General features: G+C 38.8%; 1 protein-coding gene and 1 long non-coding RNA gene across 4 annotated transcripts in view; both read right to left on the bottom strand.

Annotated features, from left to right (window-relative positions):
• Positions 1 to 1,186: 1,186 nt before the first annotated feature.
• Positions 1,187 to 8,099, bottom strand: zdhhc15b (zDHHC palmitoyltransferase 15b). Of its 3 annotated transcripts, none has more exons than XM_088081204.1 (11): positions 7,980 to 8,099; positions 5,727 to 5,753; positions 5,518 to 5,612; positions 5,276 to 5,396; positions 4,871 to 4,940; positions 4,518 to 4,550; positions 4,306 to 4,426; positions 3,975 to 4,107; positions 3,663 to 3,789; positions 2,519 to 2,637; positions 1,187 to 1,499 (listed from the first exon to the last, which is right to left on the bottom strand). In XM_088081204.1, exons 3-11 carry the CDS (start codon positions 5,575 to 5,577, stop codon positions 1,456 to 1,458), a joined length of 828 nt encoding a protein of 275 aa, XP_087937330.1. In that variant the 5' UTR covers positions 5,578 to 5,612; positions 5,727 to 5,753; positions 7,980 to 8,099; the 3' UTR covers positions 1,187 to 1,455. The 3 variants fall into 3 exon arrangements, with proteins under 3 accessions (XP_087937330.1, XP_042349605.1, XP_042349604.1); XM_042493671.2 differs by having other exon boundaries at positions 7,948 to 8,085; XM_042493670.2 differs by lacking the exon at positions 7,980 to 8,099 and adding an exon at positions 6,204 to 6,369.
• A 6,219-nt stretch (positions 8,100 to 14,318) lies between these two features.
• Positions 14,319 to 15,911, bottom strand: part of LOC148188940 (uncharacterized) — a 29,019-nt gene continuing 27,426 nt past the window's right edge. The window contains exons 3-4 of the long non-coding RNA XR_015777135.1: positions 15,166 to 15,328; positions 14,319 to 14,975 (exon numbers count right to left, since the gene is read on the bottom strand). This is a non-coding gene — a long non-coding RNA (uncharacterized LOC148188940). The remainder of the gene's footprint in view (positions 14,976 to 15,165; positions 15,329 to 15,911) is intronic.

The following is a 15,911-nucleotide window of genomic DNA, read 5'->3' as shown; positions in this document are numbered from 1 at the left end:
CTGGTTCTTTCTGATGGAGAACTGACCTGAAAGTGAAAATTATCAATGCTCTCTTCAAAGCCAGACTACATCGACAAAAACATTAATTTATCCTTGCTGAACACAGGAGCTGCTGATCTACTACTGCCCTGATCAGTTACTTTGTGTTATTATGTGACTTCTTTTTCACAAATTCAATGCAACGCAGGGTGATTAATAGGGCTGCAGGATTCAATCAAATATTAATCATGATAACAGTTTTAGCTTCCCATAATTTAATAATATGAGTGACTGTGATGCGGACTTTTAAAATGCATGCTCCGCTCAAAGAAAACTTCGGTGCATATAAAATCAGGAGCTTCCTGAACTAACAGCCAGCCTCCACTTTTGAAGAGCTGTCATGCCACTACACACGTACCACGATTCAATTCTGGGTAAAAAGTTTTGTAACAATGTTATTTACATAGTTTTGCTTCTCAGAGATGCCCTAGGTTCGGGTGAAGAAAAAACTAGTTTGCATAATTACATTAGCAGTAATGTAGCAAAACATAAAAGTAAAAGCATGGCTCCATTTAAATGCAAAAGTGCAAATGAATAATTGTGATCTCAGTATTGGTTAAATTTATTGTTATAATTGTGCAGCCTGAGTGAGTAGTTAATGATATTGGTCATTTGGGGGGTAAAATATTCCCTTCAAGCATAATATGAAAGGTTTTTCTGTAAATAGGTGCCCAAAATGTTGGCACAGTGTATTCACAAGCAGGGTGCTAGATACATTCTAGGAGAAACAGACTCCCCAAACACAAGAATAAATATATCAATAAGGCGGAGGTTAAATCAGGTATTAGAATACGCTTATGTTCTTTGTAAAAAGTAAAGTAAAATCTTATGTTCATATGCTTCAAGTCCCAGACTAGTAGGGGCCAGACAACTGAATCACTGCAAGAGACCTCTGGAGCATTATGGGTGTCAATTTAGATACTCTGCACAGAGCAAGCTAAAAAGGTGCAACACTGTAAACTCAAGGCCCAACAGTGAAATAGAGGCAGTACAGTGCCAGACAGAAGCTTCCCACTTTACAGTTATTTATAACCTCACAGAAGCCAGTATCTTGAGATGAACAACCACGGGAATACATATATGACCCATGGTAAATAGCAGTTGCCTTTTTGTAAGCAAGGTAATATTTGACAAGTTTTTTTCAGAATCATACTGATACTCTTGTCCATCAGAGAAGAGGTGATGCTATTGGTTGTCCACTGAGTTGCTCTATTCATCATTATGTAAAACACACACATTTAAGTGGCAATGACAATCCAAAAGCAGGCTTTCATCCACATGTTTGGCCCCCTTCTGATTTTTTATAGTGTTTGAACATCCACTTGATTTGGAATGCATTTGCCTCATGGTACACAATGTGTGCAATGTTAATGTACATACTCTGTACCTGTGTTAATTGTCCTTACATTAAAATTGCTACTCCTCCATCTCTATGGTAACAGAGGGGTCCCGGTCCTCAGCTGTAATGAAAGGGGGGAAAAAAGACATTTCAGCATGCATTATTTGTTTGTTGCAACTGATTGAGCTCATACAGTAGTTAACGTGTTGCATGTGACCACCAGGTGGTAGCAGAATAGAATAGTAGAATCTAAACACAGCAAACCGTTCTGCAGGGGGACTGAGGTGCCACCAGGTTACTGAATTTTAAAACCAGCTTGAACACAAACGCTTTTGTTTGTTTCAAAATCACATTTCTGAGCCTTTTTTTAATCCAATGTGACAAAGTGTGACCTCCTAACTGCTAAAGTTTGGGCTGCAGCAAAACACCAATTATAATAATAACGCTTCTCACTTTATGTGAAAACAAGTGCAACTATTTGGTTTGGTAATGCATTTCTTACTGTGTCTTGATAACCTCTTTAGCAGGACTGGTTATGCTATTAAGATTATGGTGCTTATAGTGGGTCATTAGGCAGCTCAAGAGACTCATTAAGTTTTGCACCTGTGCGCCTTCACATTCAACTCTTTTTAACAAAGCTAAATACACCATGTTTATATTGTGGTACTTGGAAAAGGCATTTGTTAGCAAATACAACCACAGTGTCTACAGAAGCACTGAGAGGCAAGACAAAACCCATTAAAAATTATTAGAACAACAATTCAGAGCACAGTTAAAATTCAGTTTTTCTGTTTGTACCAATAACCCTTATCGGAGTTTATCAAAGGTTTGAAATACATACTTTTCATGGATTAAATGTTAAGTGAAAAACCAAAAATAGTAGAGTAACTGAGGTTAGACACACCTTTAACACTCTGCTACTGGGAAATACTGATCCAGTTTATCAGGCAACATTGCGAATGCCATCTATTTTTTAAACTTGAAAAAGTAAAATATATGTATACATACTGTATATATTATATGCAGTTCAGAAGGTATATGATTTTAGTTTCAAGATATTAAAGAGCTGTTTGAATTCTGGGAACTACAGAGAATATGTGGAAGTATAAATATGCATATGACAAAATTAAAATGACTCACCCAGGCTTCCGTCCTCAGAGCCATCATCCGACTCCTCCCACATGTCCTCATTAGCTAATAAGGGGTTGTGGGACTCAGAACTCCGATTCTTCAAGGGGAAGTAGTGGCCGTTCCCTTGGCTGACATGCAAAATGCACAAAAGAAAATGGAAGCTAGTTAAGGAACTATGACCATTCATCCCATCCACTGATCCAATCCCTCATGCTACATTTTGTTCACTATCTCAGACCCTGCAACATGTAAAACAACTCTGTTCTTCCTGCCTTTTTAATGACTATTACATTGAAGTTACACAGTTTAGTGTTCATGCCTCAGTATTATAATTGTGTGTCTACTGCAAACCAAATGTTATTTACAAGAATATTCAAGAACACAGGTGCATTCAAAATGCATAGGGAGCAGCACCACTGAAAGATGAGTGAGGGGAGGAGAATCAGTTTATCATGCATTTTAAAGATCTCTGAGATTTTCATTTAAATAAATGTTTTCAGTCACTATCATCAATTAAGGTAGCACAATGGTGTCTGAGCCTATGGCCATGTGATGAAAGCCTTTGCATTTGCAGTATTATAAACATCATGTCTGTGGCGACATTCTCCTCACTTGTGTCTGAAGCAGCATACTGATTATTTTCCAAGTCTTTGCTGGAGTTGTAAGTGCATTGTTGCTATGGCCGGACAAACAAACCTTGAAATTTCAAAAACAATTGAGTATCCACAAGTGACACTGTTTGGACATTTGGAATGTGAGATCCAAAAACACTACTTATCACCATTAACACATCAAGCAGCATTAAAGTACTTCTTGTCGTAATAATTATATTATTTCTGCAGCTGGGAGACGTTTTCATGTACTTTAGGAAGAACTAAATTCTTTGTAACATAGTTCAACATGTCACATGAGAAACAGGACTCTGTTTATTGATTGGTTGTTGGTATTCCCTGGCAGCAATGCGCAGCTAAAAGTTAAACTATCTCAAATTTTTAGTTTGGCCGCACTTCACCGCAGAATCATATTGCACGGCAGCTCGCTGCAGGCTGCACTTTCGACACTGCTTGGTGTGTTTTTTTCTGCAATAGGTGCCATCAGAGAGAAAATATGGAAATCTTTGAGATGCAACTTTAATTTGCTGTCACAAACTCACCTTGTGAAGACAGGGATGAACCAAAGCCTTCGATCCTCTCCAAACACCTGCTGCAGGTTTCTGCGTATGCCAACATTGAAGCCATTTCTGTCTGGTCCAGTGACAAATACTGGAGCTGAAAAGGCCTCTGGAAAAGGAAAAAATAATCAGAACATGTTTTAAATTCTCTACATCGTGTTTTAAAAACAGCCTACATTCATGACACTTCAAGACTTCCTTGCAAATAATTCATCTGCCTAAATGACAGGTAGTGAAAGAGCAGTTTAATGAGCAGAATCTAATAGGTTCGCTGATAAATATGTAAATCCTCACCTAAAGTGGATCTGTTCTTGGCCACCAACCAACAGTGGTAGCCAAAGAGGAACATGAGACTGACAAAGAACATGAGCGCCACAAACATGAGGAACAGGACATGGAACTTTGCAGGCCCATTTGGCAAGTCCCCCTGGGAGAGAGAAACAGGAGAACGAGAAACTTGAGAAAAAGGTGGGCTTTAAAAGGGTATGACTCATGACACAGGGTTTAGTTTTCTGTTATTGTGAAATTCAACAGTGCCGACTGTGAGAAACTCAAATTCAATTTGTCATATGACTCCAAAATCAGATGTTAAGCTTGAGTGATAATTTAGTCTGATGACACTCACCACCCAGAATTTGAGGAAATACTGAAAGACTGTTGCTGCAATGAATACACAGTACAGCATGGAGTAGGAGAGGAAAAGCAGGAAAAACTTGTAGTTGGAAAAGCCAACACAGTTGTTTACCCTGAAAGAAAAAGATAAGAAATTCTGGTGTCAGAGCAAACTTTATGCATACATTTCCCAAACATGGAAATACAGGCTGGGATTATACTTACCAGGGACAGTGATGGTCCATCTTCAAGACACATCTTTAAAAGAAAAACATATTTTGTTTCTGCATATCATTTTGATACAGCAGCTATGTTAAAGCACAAAACACCCTAAGCACAATTTGTAAAATCATAAGCCTCAAACTTTTAATACAACATTCTTTACATGTACATGACAGCCATATAATTCCTGTTGGTGAACCTCTGCTCTGATTGATCTTTAGGATAATCTTTCTAAGAGATTGTGTGCCAGCAAAGCAACACCTTCTAATTATCACAACAGTCCCAGGCCAACAAATATCCCCTTGCCTGCGGCAATCTCTCTAGATGACTGGTTTGAGGAGGAAAGAGTGACTTACGTTTCACAGACTGAGCAGTGGTGACAGCGGTCAGGCTTCAGTACCTGGCAGCGGTCGCAGAACCTGATAGCTACAGACAACAGGATGGCCAGTTGAATGAATGACATGTGAGCTGATCTTACCCTTCACATACTTCCTGTAGCCTAGAACTAAGCAATCAGCACTAATGAAAGAAATGCATTGGCTGATTGCTGTGGATGGGGATGCTCAGGAACAGACACAAAGCTAATTGTCCTTGCTTGCTTCTTTTCAGCGCACACAGATTATGTGTGAGATGACAGACTGTGGCTAATGTACCTGCCTTGCAACTCCCATAGTTTTGAGATGTGTAAAATAAGTGAATAGTTCCTTATGAAACCATATCCTTGCACAGAAAAATGTAAATTGCTTGACAGGATAATTTACCTCCAGACTGAGCTCGAGAAAAGATGGGCAGCTTCTTTGCGATCTCAACCAGGATTTGTTTTTGAGCATCTGGCCTCTCCTCCATCTCGTATCTCTGTTTGTCTGAGTATGACAGCTGAAACTACAACAGATAGACATCATAATCAACAGCAAGTTTGCTTTACATTAAAGGCTTATTATGTATGGCATACTAAATTTTATAAGATTATGTTGAACCTGTCATTTTTAACAGTTCAGTTTACCTTTTTGCATGGTGATGCAGGTGGGGTAAATATGGACTTCCAGTAGGTCCATGAGAACATCACAAAACAAACATGAAATACCAGTAGATAGGCCACTGAAATGTAAAAAACAGGCACAATATTTTTACAAAACTACCACACTGTTGACGTAATGTGTTGTTGAGTAGCGCACACCGTTTGTGGCACACAAAAAATAGTGCTTAACTCACCTTTTTCCAACGTGTTGGTGAGTGTAACTGAAAAAAAACAAAGATATGGCTTAATAATAACACAAGGAAGATGCCAGAGACTAGTAACAGTGAGGCTAACTGTGATCACTGACATTAGTTTGATTATTAAAAGAGGGACAACAATTAACAGTTTACGTTACCGGCTAACACGACTAACGTTAGCCAGATTGACAGGTTTTAGCTAAGGATAGCAACATCAGTCACTCTTTTAATAAACACGGAGTAAACACGAACCTCTAAGGGACAACAAGAAATTAAAATACGTCTCACTTTTTTAAATGCTCAATATTGCGTTAAATAAAAGCACACACCCAAAACCACTTCCGCCTAGTCTGCTAGCTCCTGCTCTGTGTTTAACGTAATTTTAGTCAACACTGCTGTGCGGCAATCTGCGATGTCTCCAGATTAAAAAATGAAAAAAAATCACAACAGACGGACTCAGTTCCTCATACTTACAAAGACATAGCTCAAAGACGTAGGCGTAGTATGACCACAATACCACGGAGGTTATTATAAGGACAGGTATCCAGGAGAAAACCCTTTGACAGCATCTCAAACCTCTGGAGAGAGCCATATTCCAGCTCGCCGCTGCTCGTTTCTGCGCTCCACTACCATTCCTGGGATTTATTCATCGATGATATCAGGGAGCGATTCACCGCACTCCAGGAGCCAGACCAGCTGATTGTTTACAGCGACAGATCTTATAGTACATCCATGCGACAGATCAGATCAGATCTGATTCCTGTATTTGTCATATGCATGTTTATACGCAGTCAGCAACGCAATGAAGTGTTTTGAACCAGAAGAACCAATCAACTCACTATTCAAAGCAATAAAAATAGAATAAAATAGATTTTTTTTATATACATGTGCAAGGTATGTGCAGTTAATTACACGAGATTAATCTATTCACCTTAATAGGTTTATTTAAATTTAATTCCCAGCTTGTTGGTTAAAGTGATCATTTATTACAGAATATGAATACCTTAATGTGACCTGTTTATTGAAGTACACATACTAAGGGACTGTTGGTTATTTATGGGAGAATCGGGGTTGATGCGCATAGGGAGGTGTCAAATAACTTTTCAAGCATTTGGGAAGGAGGGTTTTTTGTCTATATATTTGCATATAAGTTTAGCATGTGCAGAATGATGATGTATAAACCAACACATTGTAAAGAGAAATAAATTTGTAGATTTGCTCTTCTTGTTGTAGCATCAGAAATGAAAATCTAACTTAACTAAACTAAAACCCAAACTCATAAATGAATTATCTAAAAGCATCTTAGCCTTTCTTTAGACTAATTGTTTCAGGGGGTTTTTAATCTCAGGATATCTTCCTCCAGAAAACTTTCAAAACAATGTTGGCTATGTCTTGATAGCTAGCAATGCTAGCTAGCTAGAGATTTCTAGCTAGCTAGCTAATAACATTAGCAAGCTGTTGAAACTACAATTCTGTACTACTACAATATGTAGATATGAACTATATAAAGTCATATAGGACTATATACCAAAACATCAAACTAAATACTAGTTTGAGGCAGGATTTCCCCCTCTACGGGATGGTGGTTGTCTACAACTTAACATCTTTGCTTGAAAGGAGAATAATGTCCTTTCAAATTAAGTAAAATGGCCCTACCCACAAATTTCCCAACATCTTCTATATGTGTATTTGTATCTTTTAACATTTTTTTAAGGTGTATATTATGAAAAAAAAAAACCCCTTGGCAACCAGCATGCAAAACAAGAGTGAAAGAACACTGCTTTCTTCAATTCCAGAAATTCAACATTTAACTTTCAAGTTTTTAAGTTTTTAAAGTTTTCAAAATCTAACAACTTTTTTTATGATGGAGGGAGGGTCATGCATTTTCACTCAGAGAGACTCAAGGAAAAATATCTGTTTAGAGCAGGGTCAAAAAAGAACAAAAAAAAGTCATACCCCTGTCAGCTCTCTCCTCCAGTAAATAAAGAAAACCCCCTTAGCACTAAAAAGGCTAAAATGTAGGGAACAGAAAGTTATGTATTTATTAACAGAGAAAAAAATCAGACAAAGAAATTATCCACAGTATCATCCTTGGTATTTCCAGTCAGTTGAAGCCTCCAACTGAACTGAGAGTAAGATGCATCACAAACATCACATTGTCAAAGCAGACAGTCATATGTCTATATCAGGCCTTTTCACAAAAGATATTTTGACTCACCACAGAGGAAGAAATGATGTCAGCACACTTACGTCTGTGCAGTGTTTCACTCTGAGTTTTCAGTCGATCAGACCTTCATCAGCACATACATGAAGCAACAGTGGACAGGCAGGTGAAAGTAACAAATCCCAGTTTAATCATTGGCAGCATGCAACACACCTGTGTACAACCCTGGTTGTAGAGGCTCCACCTCCTGGGAATTGTAGTTTTAGTTTTTTCTAATTGTAGTTTGTAGTTAAGGGGCACTGTGAGGCATATGAAGGAAAGTCATACCTGACATAAAATACATAAAAAGGGGACGGGACACAATGAATACAGAAAAACATATACAATCAGGAAGCACTTTATACCAGTACCAAACAATTTCATCACGTAATACATAGGGGTTTAACGGGGATAAGGCGAAAGCCAATGTTAAAGAGAGATTCACAGATCTATAAAATAAACATCTCAAGAACAAAAGTAGAACAAAGGGAAATGGAGCGACATCAGGGGAGAACCATCATGAACCACAGACCCCAAATTATTTAAGAAATTAAGAACAAAAAACATCTTGGATTACAGCATAACACTCATGTCAACCACAGGATGTTTTTAATTTAACAAATAAATATACACATAAAGAGTTATAAATATTAAAAACAGTGGCTGAATTATATTTAGTTTTCAAAAGTTAAAAATAAAAAGTAGTAACGCAAAGATAAATTTAAGACACTGAATTATTTGTAGGCTTATCTTTTTAGGAGCTCACAAGTCAGTGTCTTGAACTTATGTCTTAGACATTAAATGATTTGACTCCACCTAAATTACATGTGACAGTTTACTCTGTGGCACAAGCATACAGAAAATAATCCTTTCCTATCGTCCCAAATGTATTATGTTCGCTATATGAGTTCTGGTATTACTCTCCAAACCAAAAAAGTAAGATCTTCCATGTAAAATCCTATGGACCACGGCTTAACACTCAGGAGGGTTGTGGTGGAGATGTTTCTACATCTTGAAGATTTTATTTCAAGGTTGTAATTGGTCAGTTTACCTTAATCAGCCACATTACTTAGTTTCAATATTACAGTTCAACCATTTTTTTTTTAGGTTTACATAAATATGTGATAATGATTTATGAGACTGCAGAGAGCTGATAAGAAATGAGGGGAGAGAGATGGAGGACAACAGGCAACACAGGTCCCCAGCTGGACTGTGGACTGATTTAACATTAACAACACTTTTTCAATTAAGTGCTCTTGTTTACTCCGGTGTGCTTAATTTGTAGGTTACGCAACCAGCTGGATTCTTGTCAAAATCTCTGCATGCCACACACACACAAAAAAAAATCACCTAATTGTTTCGCCCTCCCAAGAGCAAAATTGGATCAACATTCTTTGAGTATAAGCCATGAAGACTGCAGCAGTTCATTTACTTTTAACATTAAGACTGATGTTCACCTTCTCAATTAAACTCTCTGTGAACGACATCATCTTGGCTTGTTTAGTGTTTGATTTTAATGTGACACTTCTGCACTGAGTTACTTTCATCCCTGCATTCCCCAGTTTACACACTTTAACAGCTCAATTTTTAGATTTGACTTGATTAAATTAACCTTTAATGACACTGGGGGGTCATTTTGTGCATTACAGAAACAAACAGAAACAAGATGCATCAAATATGCATTTAAAAAAAGAAAAGAAAAGTGCAAATGGGTGCTTGCAAACAAATTCAACATGTTGTATATAATATGGGAATAAATGTGTTCCAGTAAAGACAGAAAATAACAGGAATAGTGTAACAGCAATGCAAGCAGGGTGAGAAATGTGTTCTAAACAACAAAAGATTGTTTAATATGTTTTTATTAGCAAGAATATGTGAATATATATATATATATATCTATATATATATATATATATATATAGATATATATATATATGTAGTCATAGTATTGGTATTAATGGGTTGTAAACATGTTTATTTCTGCAGCTTTTGGCTCTTTGGTTTCATTTTTCAGCCTCGGAGGTTGCTGTTTGGCGTCTGGGGGAAATTACCCCAAGGATACATTTTTAGAAACTTAATAGCTAAACCGACCATTTTAGAGCATTTTGAAACAGAGACTCTTAGATAAGGGGTTCCCAAAGTTTTGATGACTGAGTGTCAATTTAGGGAGCCACCCCGACCCTTTTTTTTTGTAAAGTGACCTTAAGTCCTTGAAAGGTGCTATATAAATCCAATGTATTATTATTATTATTATTATTATTATTATTATTATTATTATTATTATTTATATATGATTCTGGGCTTCACAGGAAAAAATGCACACACTGTGACCTCTTTTTCTGACACATTTTTCAATGATATTTGTAATGACTTTCTGAGATCTTAGGCCACCAACATTGTTTGATTTTGATATTTGGCTGAAATTAGGCTGTTACGTTGGGTGGCCAAATTTCAGTGTCAGAACATTTGACGCCAAGGTCAATTTGACGTAGAATACTGATGACAGATGATGTTGATATCTGACTGATTTTACGTTGTATTGTTGGGTGACCAAAATGCAGCATCTTCCAAACTTCTCATGCAAATGTCATCTTGACACAGAATGATGACATTGAGTTGTAAGGTATACAGACCAAAATCTAACAATGCCGTAATGTTAACATCCCTACAATGTGGAATTACAATAAAATATCATCAACTCAATTTTCATTTAAACCTAAATCCAGCGTCTGTCTGCCATAAGAGTCCAGCATCTTTCTGACATCATACTGATGTCTGGCATCAGCTTGGATATATTATAATAACAGCTGAGTATATTGCAGCATAGTGCAGGTCTGTCATAAAAAAATCCTATGAAATCATGTGAATTTCATTATGTATAACAATAGGCATAAAAGTACTTTTTTATCCATGGTCGTGGTTTAGTATTTAGAAAGGCCTGAGTGTCCTTCAGTGTCCACATGCAGGCATGTGAAGAGGCTCCAGGATGTCTGAGGGTTAAGATACTCTCAGATGAAGGCCTTGTACATGTTCAGATTCAAGTATTAAACAGGTTACAATGTTATAGTGTAGTATGTTACACACTATATAAGACTAAATCATGGTTCTGTCAAAGCTGCTGGTATAACTGTGTCCATACTCACATGTTGTTGTACCGAGAGCTTCTCTGACGTCAGATTTATATAAAAGTTGATACCATTGCTACTAAGCACCAGAAACACTAGTTGATCAAACTTATTATTAAAATTATTATTATTATATCTATAAACATTTAAATTACAAATGAATAATGATGTCTTTTTTCCTACATAACAGGCTGTTTGCTATGCAACTGTGTTCACCCAATGAAAATTATGTAACTTTAGGCACACCTCCTAAAGATTTATTTTAAAAGAAATGTCATTTTTCAAATGTTTATTTAATGATTTACTCATAAAACACAGTGTAAAGTGGTTATTGAAAAATGTGATTAATAATTTCCAATGGGTCTTACATATGCAATATTTTAGACAAAAAATGTGCTCAATTTTGACCCTTTGTTGAGTGTTTTTTTTTTTTTTTACTTTTAGAAGAGTTGACAAGTCTAAGTTTAAACTTCCGGGCAAACGTCATTGAAATTGGTCATTTGGACCATCCCTAGTTGGTATTGAAGATACAGTAGGTAACTTGGTGTTGTTGGAGAGCTGGATAGCTGCTGTTGCAGACTCCCAACAGTGAGTTAAAAGAATTTGGTAAGGATTATAAAGTGGCTCACTAAGCATCAGTTTACCCCCTGTGTTCACTAATAGGAAATACCAAGCAACTCAGTTTGCCATATAATGACCCAGTTTATTTATGCCTGTGTTAGTTTAAATGAACACTAACACATTTTGGTGTGAAACAACCTCGATGCACTTTGCAAAAGTCACCAATGGGAGGCACTGTGACACCAATAACTTGCTTCCTTGCTGCTGCAGACATCATCCAAGCAGTTTACAACACACTTTAAATCATGTACTTTTAGAGAATCTCAAATTTCAAGACAAATATGGCAACAGTCAAATGTTAGTTTAACATAATCTAATTGGCATTGCTCATCCCACTTTTTAAGTTTTGAAATCGGCATCAAAGCAAACAGAGGCTGAATGTGAGTTTGTGTGAAAATCATGGTGTCCAATTAGACTGGTATTTAGCTTGTGTGAACATAGACTTGTGTTTTTATTGCTCATTGTTGTCCTATAAGACAAGAAAAAAACAGCTGGGCATTAAACTGATATTAAGACAAAGACAAACATGGCTCATGTCACTATCAGCACTGATCTCTGTTTATGAGTGTGAAACTCTCATCGTTAATATCACACAATAATTCCACTTCTGTCCCTTCAGAGATATGCTGCTTCCTTTTGTTCTGGAAATTTACGACATGGCGTCATCCTCTGACGTGGCCATCCCACACAATGCGTAACAACCGGTGTAATAGTCTCCCCATTACTGGTTGCGGTGAAACTTTTCATCATGTCATGGGACCCCAGAGTCACTGGAGCATTTAACTGTGGACTCTAACAGCCCAGCAGGACTGTTGATCACAGGCGTCGTAGCACCACCTGCTCCTCCGCCTTTACGTAATGCAGACTCCCTCTCTGCAGTGCCTTCTGGGATAGGGGCGTGAGGTGAGCTGCACCCAGTGCTGACCTCCTCTATTCCATCACACATGTTCTCTCCTCTCATTCTCAAAAGGCCTGCTCCTCTCCCTGACATCTTCTCCCACTTCAACACGTCGTCTGTCGCTGGCTCTCCATCCAATTCCTGGTCTCTCTGACCCCCCGCCCCCCTTCTGTCTTCCCCTCTCTCTTCAGGCAACAGTGTCGGCAGCTGGGCGATGACAGCTCCTCTCTCATTCAACCGCTCACTGGAGGCAGGGAGCGGCCATCCATCCATCAGCACGGCAGCAAACCCCCTCCACTACAAAGCCATTGTGACTAGCAAAATAGTAACGGCCTTTTAATCAAAACATTTACCCCTGTGTAAAAGTAAAACACAAACAGCCCATATCAGCAGGTTGAGGCAGACTCCTGGCCTCAGAGGTGTGTGTGAGCGGAGCGTGGTGGAGGTGCATTCCATGCCGCCCTGGTGGTAGTCTACATAAAGAGACAGTAGGGGCTTGAGGAGAGCCTGTTTGAGGAGAAGTCATGCGTGCCTGCAGAAAAGTGCGAAAAGGATTCACAGTGTACCACCATTAACTGTTGAGAGGAGCACAATGGGCTGACACAATGTGGTGTTATTTGAGTTTGCTCTTGAGCTGCTGCTCACTGTTATGCCTTGAGGATGAAGTGGCACTTAGAGTGTGCATTTCATTTGACCCCTGAGACTCTCGTGTCATGCAGTTGTGCTCTGCAGTCACGGCTGGTTCAGGGAATGCTGATGATGCTAAGCACTTTGGGGGGGATTCATTTGGGAGGAGTGTATGGGAGCAACAGGGTTCATGTGGAAGAGGAATGGAGCTATTATTTGTTTTCATGACTGTATATTTGCCTCTGTTTTTTTGCAACGGCGCAAGATGATGCCGTGTTAAGTTTGATTTCCATTTCATTCCCTGCATGCTTCAGCGTCTGGACAGGGAATTCATCACACGTGCATCCGTTTGAAGTCAATATGGAGCACATATTGGAAAGTCTGCATTCATCTCAACATATTGTCATTGGTGTGCGTCCAGGTGATCAAAGAGTCGCTGTTCTGAGTTGCCCACATTTAGACAAAAGGTATGTGTGCAAAAATCAGACATGAGTGCAGGAGTAATTAGAGAGACAGACCAGTACAAGAAAACACAGCTATGACTTCACAGAACATGGTCACACACGTCCTTTGCAATTTAGCTGAACACAACACAGAAAAAGACTTAATGCATTCTACTATTAACCTATTAACACCAATGCATTGCGCTGAGAACTGTCTGGAACCTTGTTCTGGTGCATTATGCATGTATGAATAAGTCATGTTAGAATGAGGGGAAATAATGCATGCCTTTTCTGCATTTTTTTTTTTTTTTTACATCATACAGCCAAATGTTCTGACTCTGAGGACAACTGCAGAGCCTCAAGGTCTGCTTCTCACCCCGCTGATGAACACAGCGGACCTCAGACGTCTGGAAAGCTGTTGGGCTAGTGTGACATCAGCAAACGGCACTCAGCAGAGCAAGAGAAGCCCTTAAACAAGGCTATATTTCTGCCTGGCCTCTGCTCATATTCACACTTAACAGCAGAACAAACAATGACAGGGCGGGGAGGAATTGCAGACACCTCACCCAGCATGTGTGAAAATAAATCCGCTCAAGGGTGGAGACCTGTGTGTCTTCAACAATCATGGAAATTTCAATGGCCACGCCACGGAGGAGGGCTACATGAGTTTTAATAAAGGCATTGCGTGTCAAAAACTCAGGGGTGATTTCTTTGTCACATGCTGCCTTGAAAACCTGCTCTTTTCATTGCCTTGATGCCGACAGGATCTGAACTTAAAACGCGATCATTGTTCTTGATCTCTGCGCTTCTCATCAAAACAGATTAATTGCATTTTGCCAAGTAATAAATAATACATTGTGTCTAACTACAAGATAATATCTGGAGTGGAACATCAAAGGGCAGTTGTAGCAGCTTTGTGGCTTTCAAGGGCCTGTATGAAAGCTAAAACACTGCCTGAGCTCTGTCTAAACTTAACCTCCTCTTTGCCACTGAAAATACCTCATGGAAAATCTGATTTGGATATGACTCCTTTCTCCTCAGAGATAATGAGAACAAAGGGTGATCCTTTCACTTTGACTCACTTTCATCACCCTCGGCTGACTTTTTCCATAAATACGATTGGTTGTATCAATATGTTTTATTTGGGCTGAGTGGAAAAGGAAGCAGTCGTTAAGTGCCATTGGTGAGATACAAACAGAGGCTGGGGGAAAGAAAAGAGTGCAGCAACTGAACACAGGGGGCAGCTGGAAAGTCTATCATCCCACAGGTTTAGATGCTGTTTGCCTTGTATTGTGCGCCAGCCTCCAGTGTCTCCCCAAGGACGCTTATCTTTCCATGAAACACAGACACAGTCACAACAAACACAGTACCACACACAAGGAGGAATCTAGTGATGAGTGCCTTGGGTGCAGGATATGAATTTCTTTTATCAAACTCTGTCAAGTGAGAACAGCAATAATCTGAACATGAATATGTGAATCCTTTTTTCCCATACTGCCTCAGAAAACAGATTACTCACTGATGGCGCAGCAGGGAATAGCCAGAGTTAGACGGTGGAAGGCCTCATTGGGTTCTGATGATCCAGTCCTACTGACGCAACCGCCATCTTCACGTGGGGCCAAATCAGTCTTCTTCCTCCATGAGTGTCAGTCTCTCATCCTCATGAAAGCACATATCTGTGCCTATATACACACACAGAATGGCAGCAATATATCAGTCAGTCGCTCTCAGGATTAATGATGTAGAACTATTTAAGCATACATAAACTTTTAAGACTTATTGCCTACTGTATGAAAGGCAATAATGAAAAATCCAGGTGGCAATAATCAACAAATCTTATTTTCTACTTTCCCTTTCCTTAACGGTCGTCCCTTACTTGTCATGTTGCAGAGTTCAAACTCCCCTGAGGACATGACCCTAGTTGGTGAGAGGTCAGGGGTTAACTCCAGTGTCATCACTCTGTTACAGTGGTGGACACAGGCTCTCTTAGTAACACGGACAGGGGAAAAAACGACCTCTGGTTGCATTTGTTGAAGCAACAGCACATAGAAAGTTTTCTATGTTGGGCAGCCTATATTAAAAAAAAAATACCTCTTCTGCAAAATGATCATTTGTATAACAAGTACTCTCTATTCTTTGCCTTGAATTCATGAAGAAAACTTTATTTTGCTCACATGCCTTCATAGTGAATGGAGAATCAAAAAAGTAAGCAGTCTTATTTTTCCAGTCGTATGCTCAACACTTCTCAAACACATGCATTTTTGC

This window comes from Plectropomus leopardus, chromosome 8 (genome assembly GCF_026936395.1).
Source record: "Plectropomus leopardus strain MGB_pleo_1.0 chromosome 8, ASM2693639v1, whole genome shotgun sequence".
In the NCBI taxonomy this organism is placed as follows: Eukaryota; Metazoa; Chordata; class Actinopteri; order Perciformes; family Serranidae; genus Plectropomus; species Plectropomus leopardus.
Note: the sequence above shows the minus strand (reverse complement) of the source record. Positions and strands in the feature narration are given on the sequence as shown.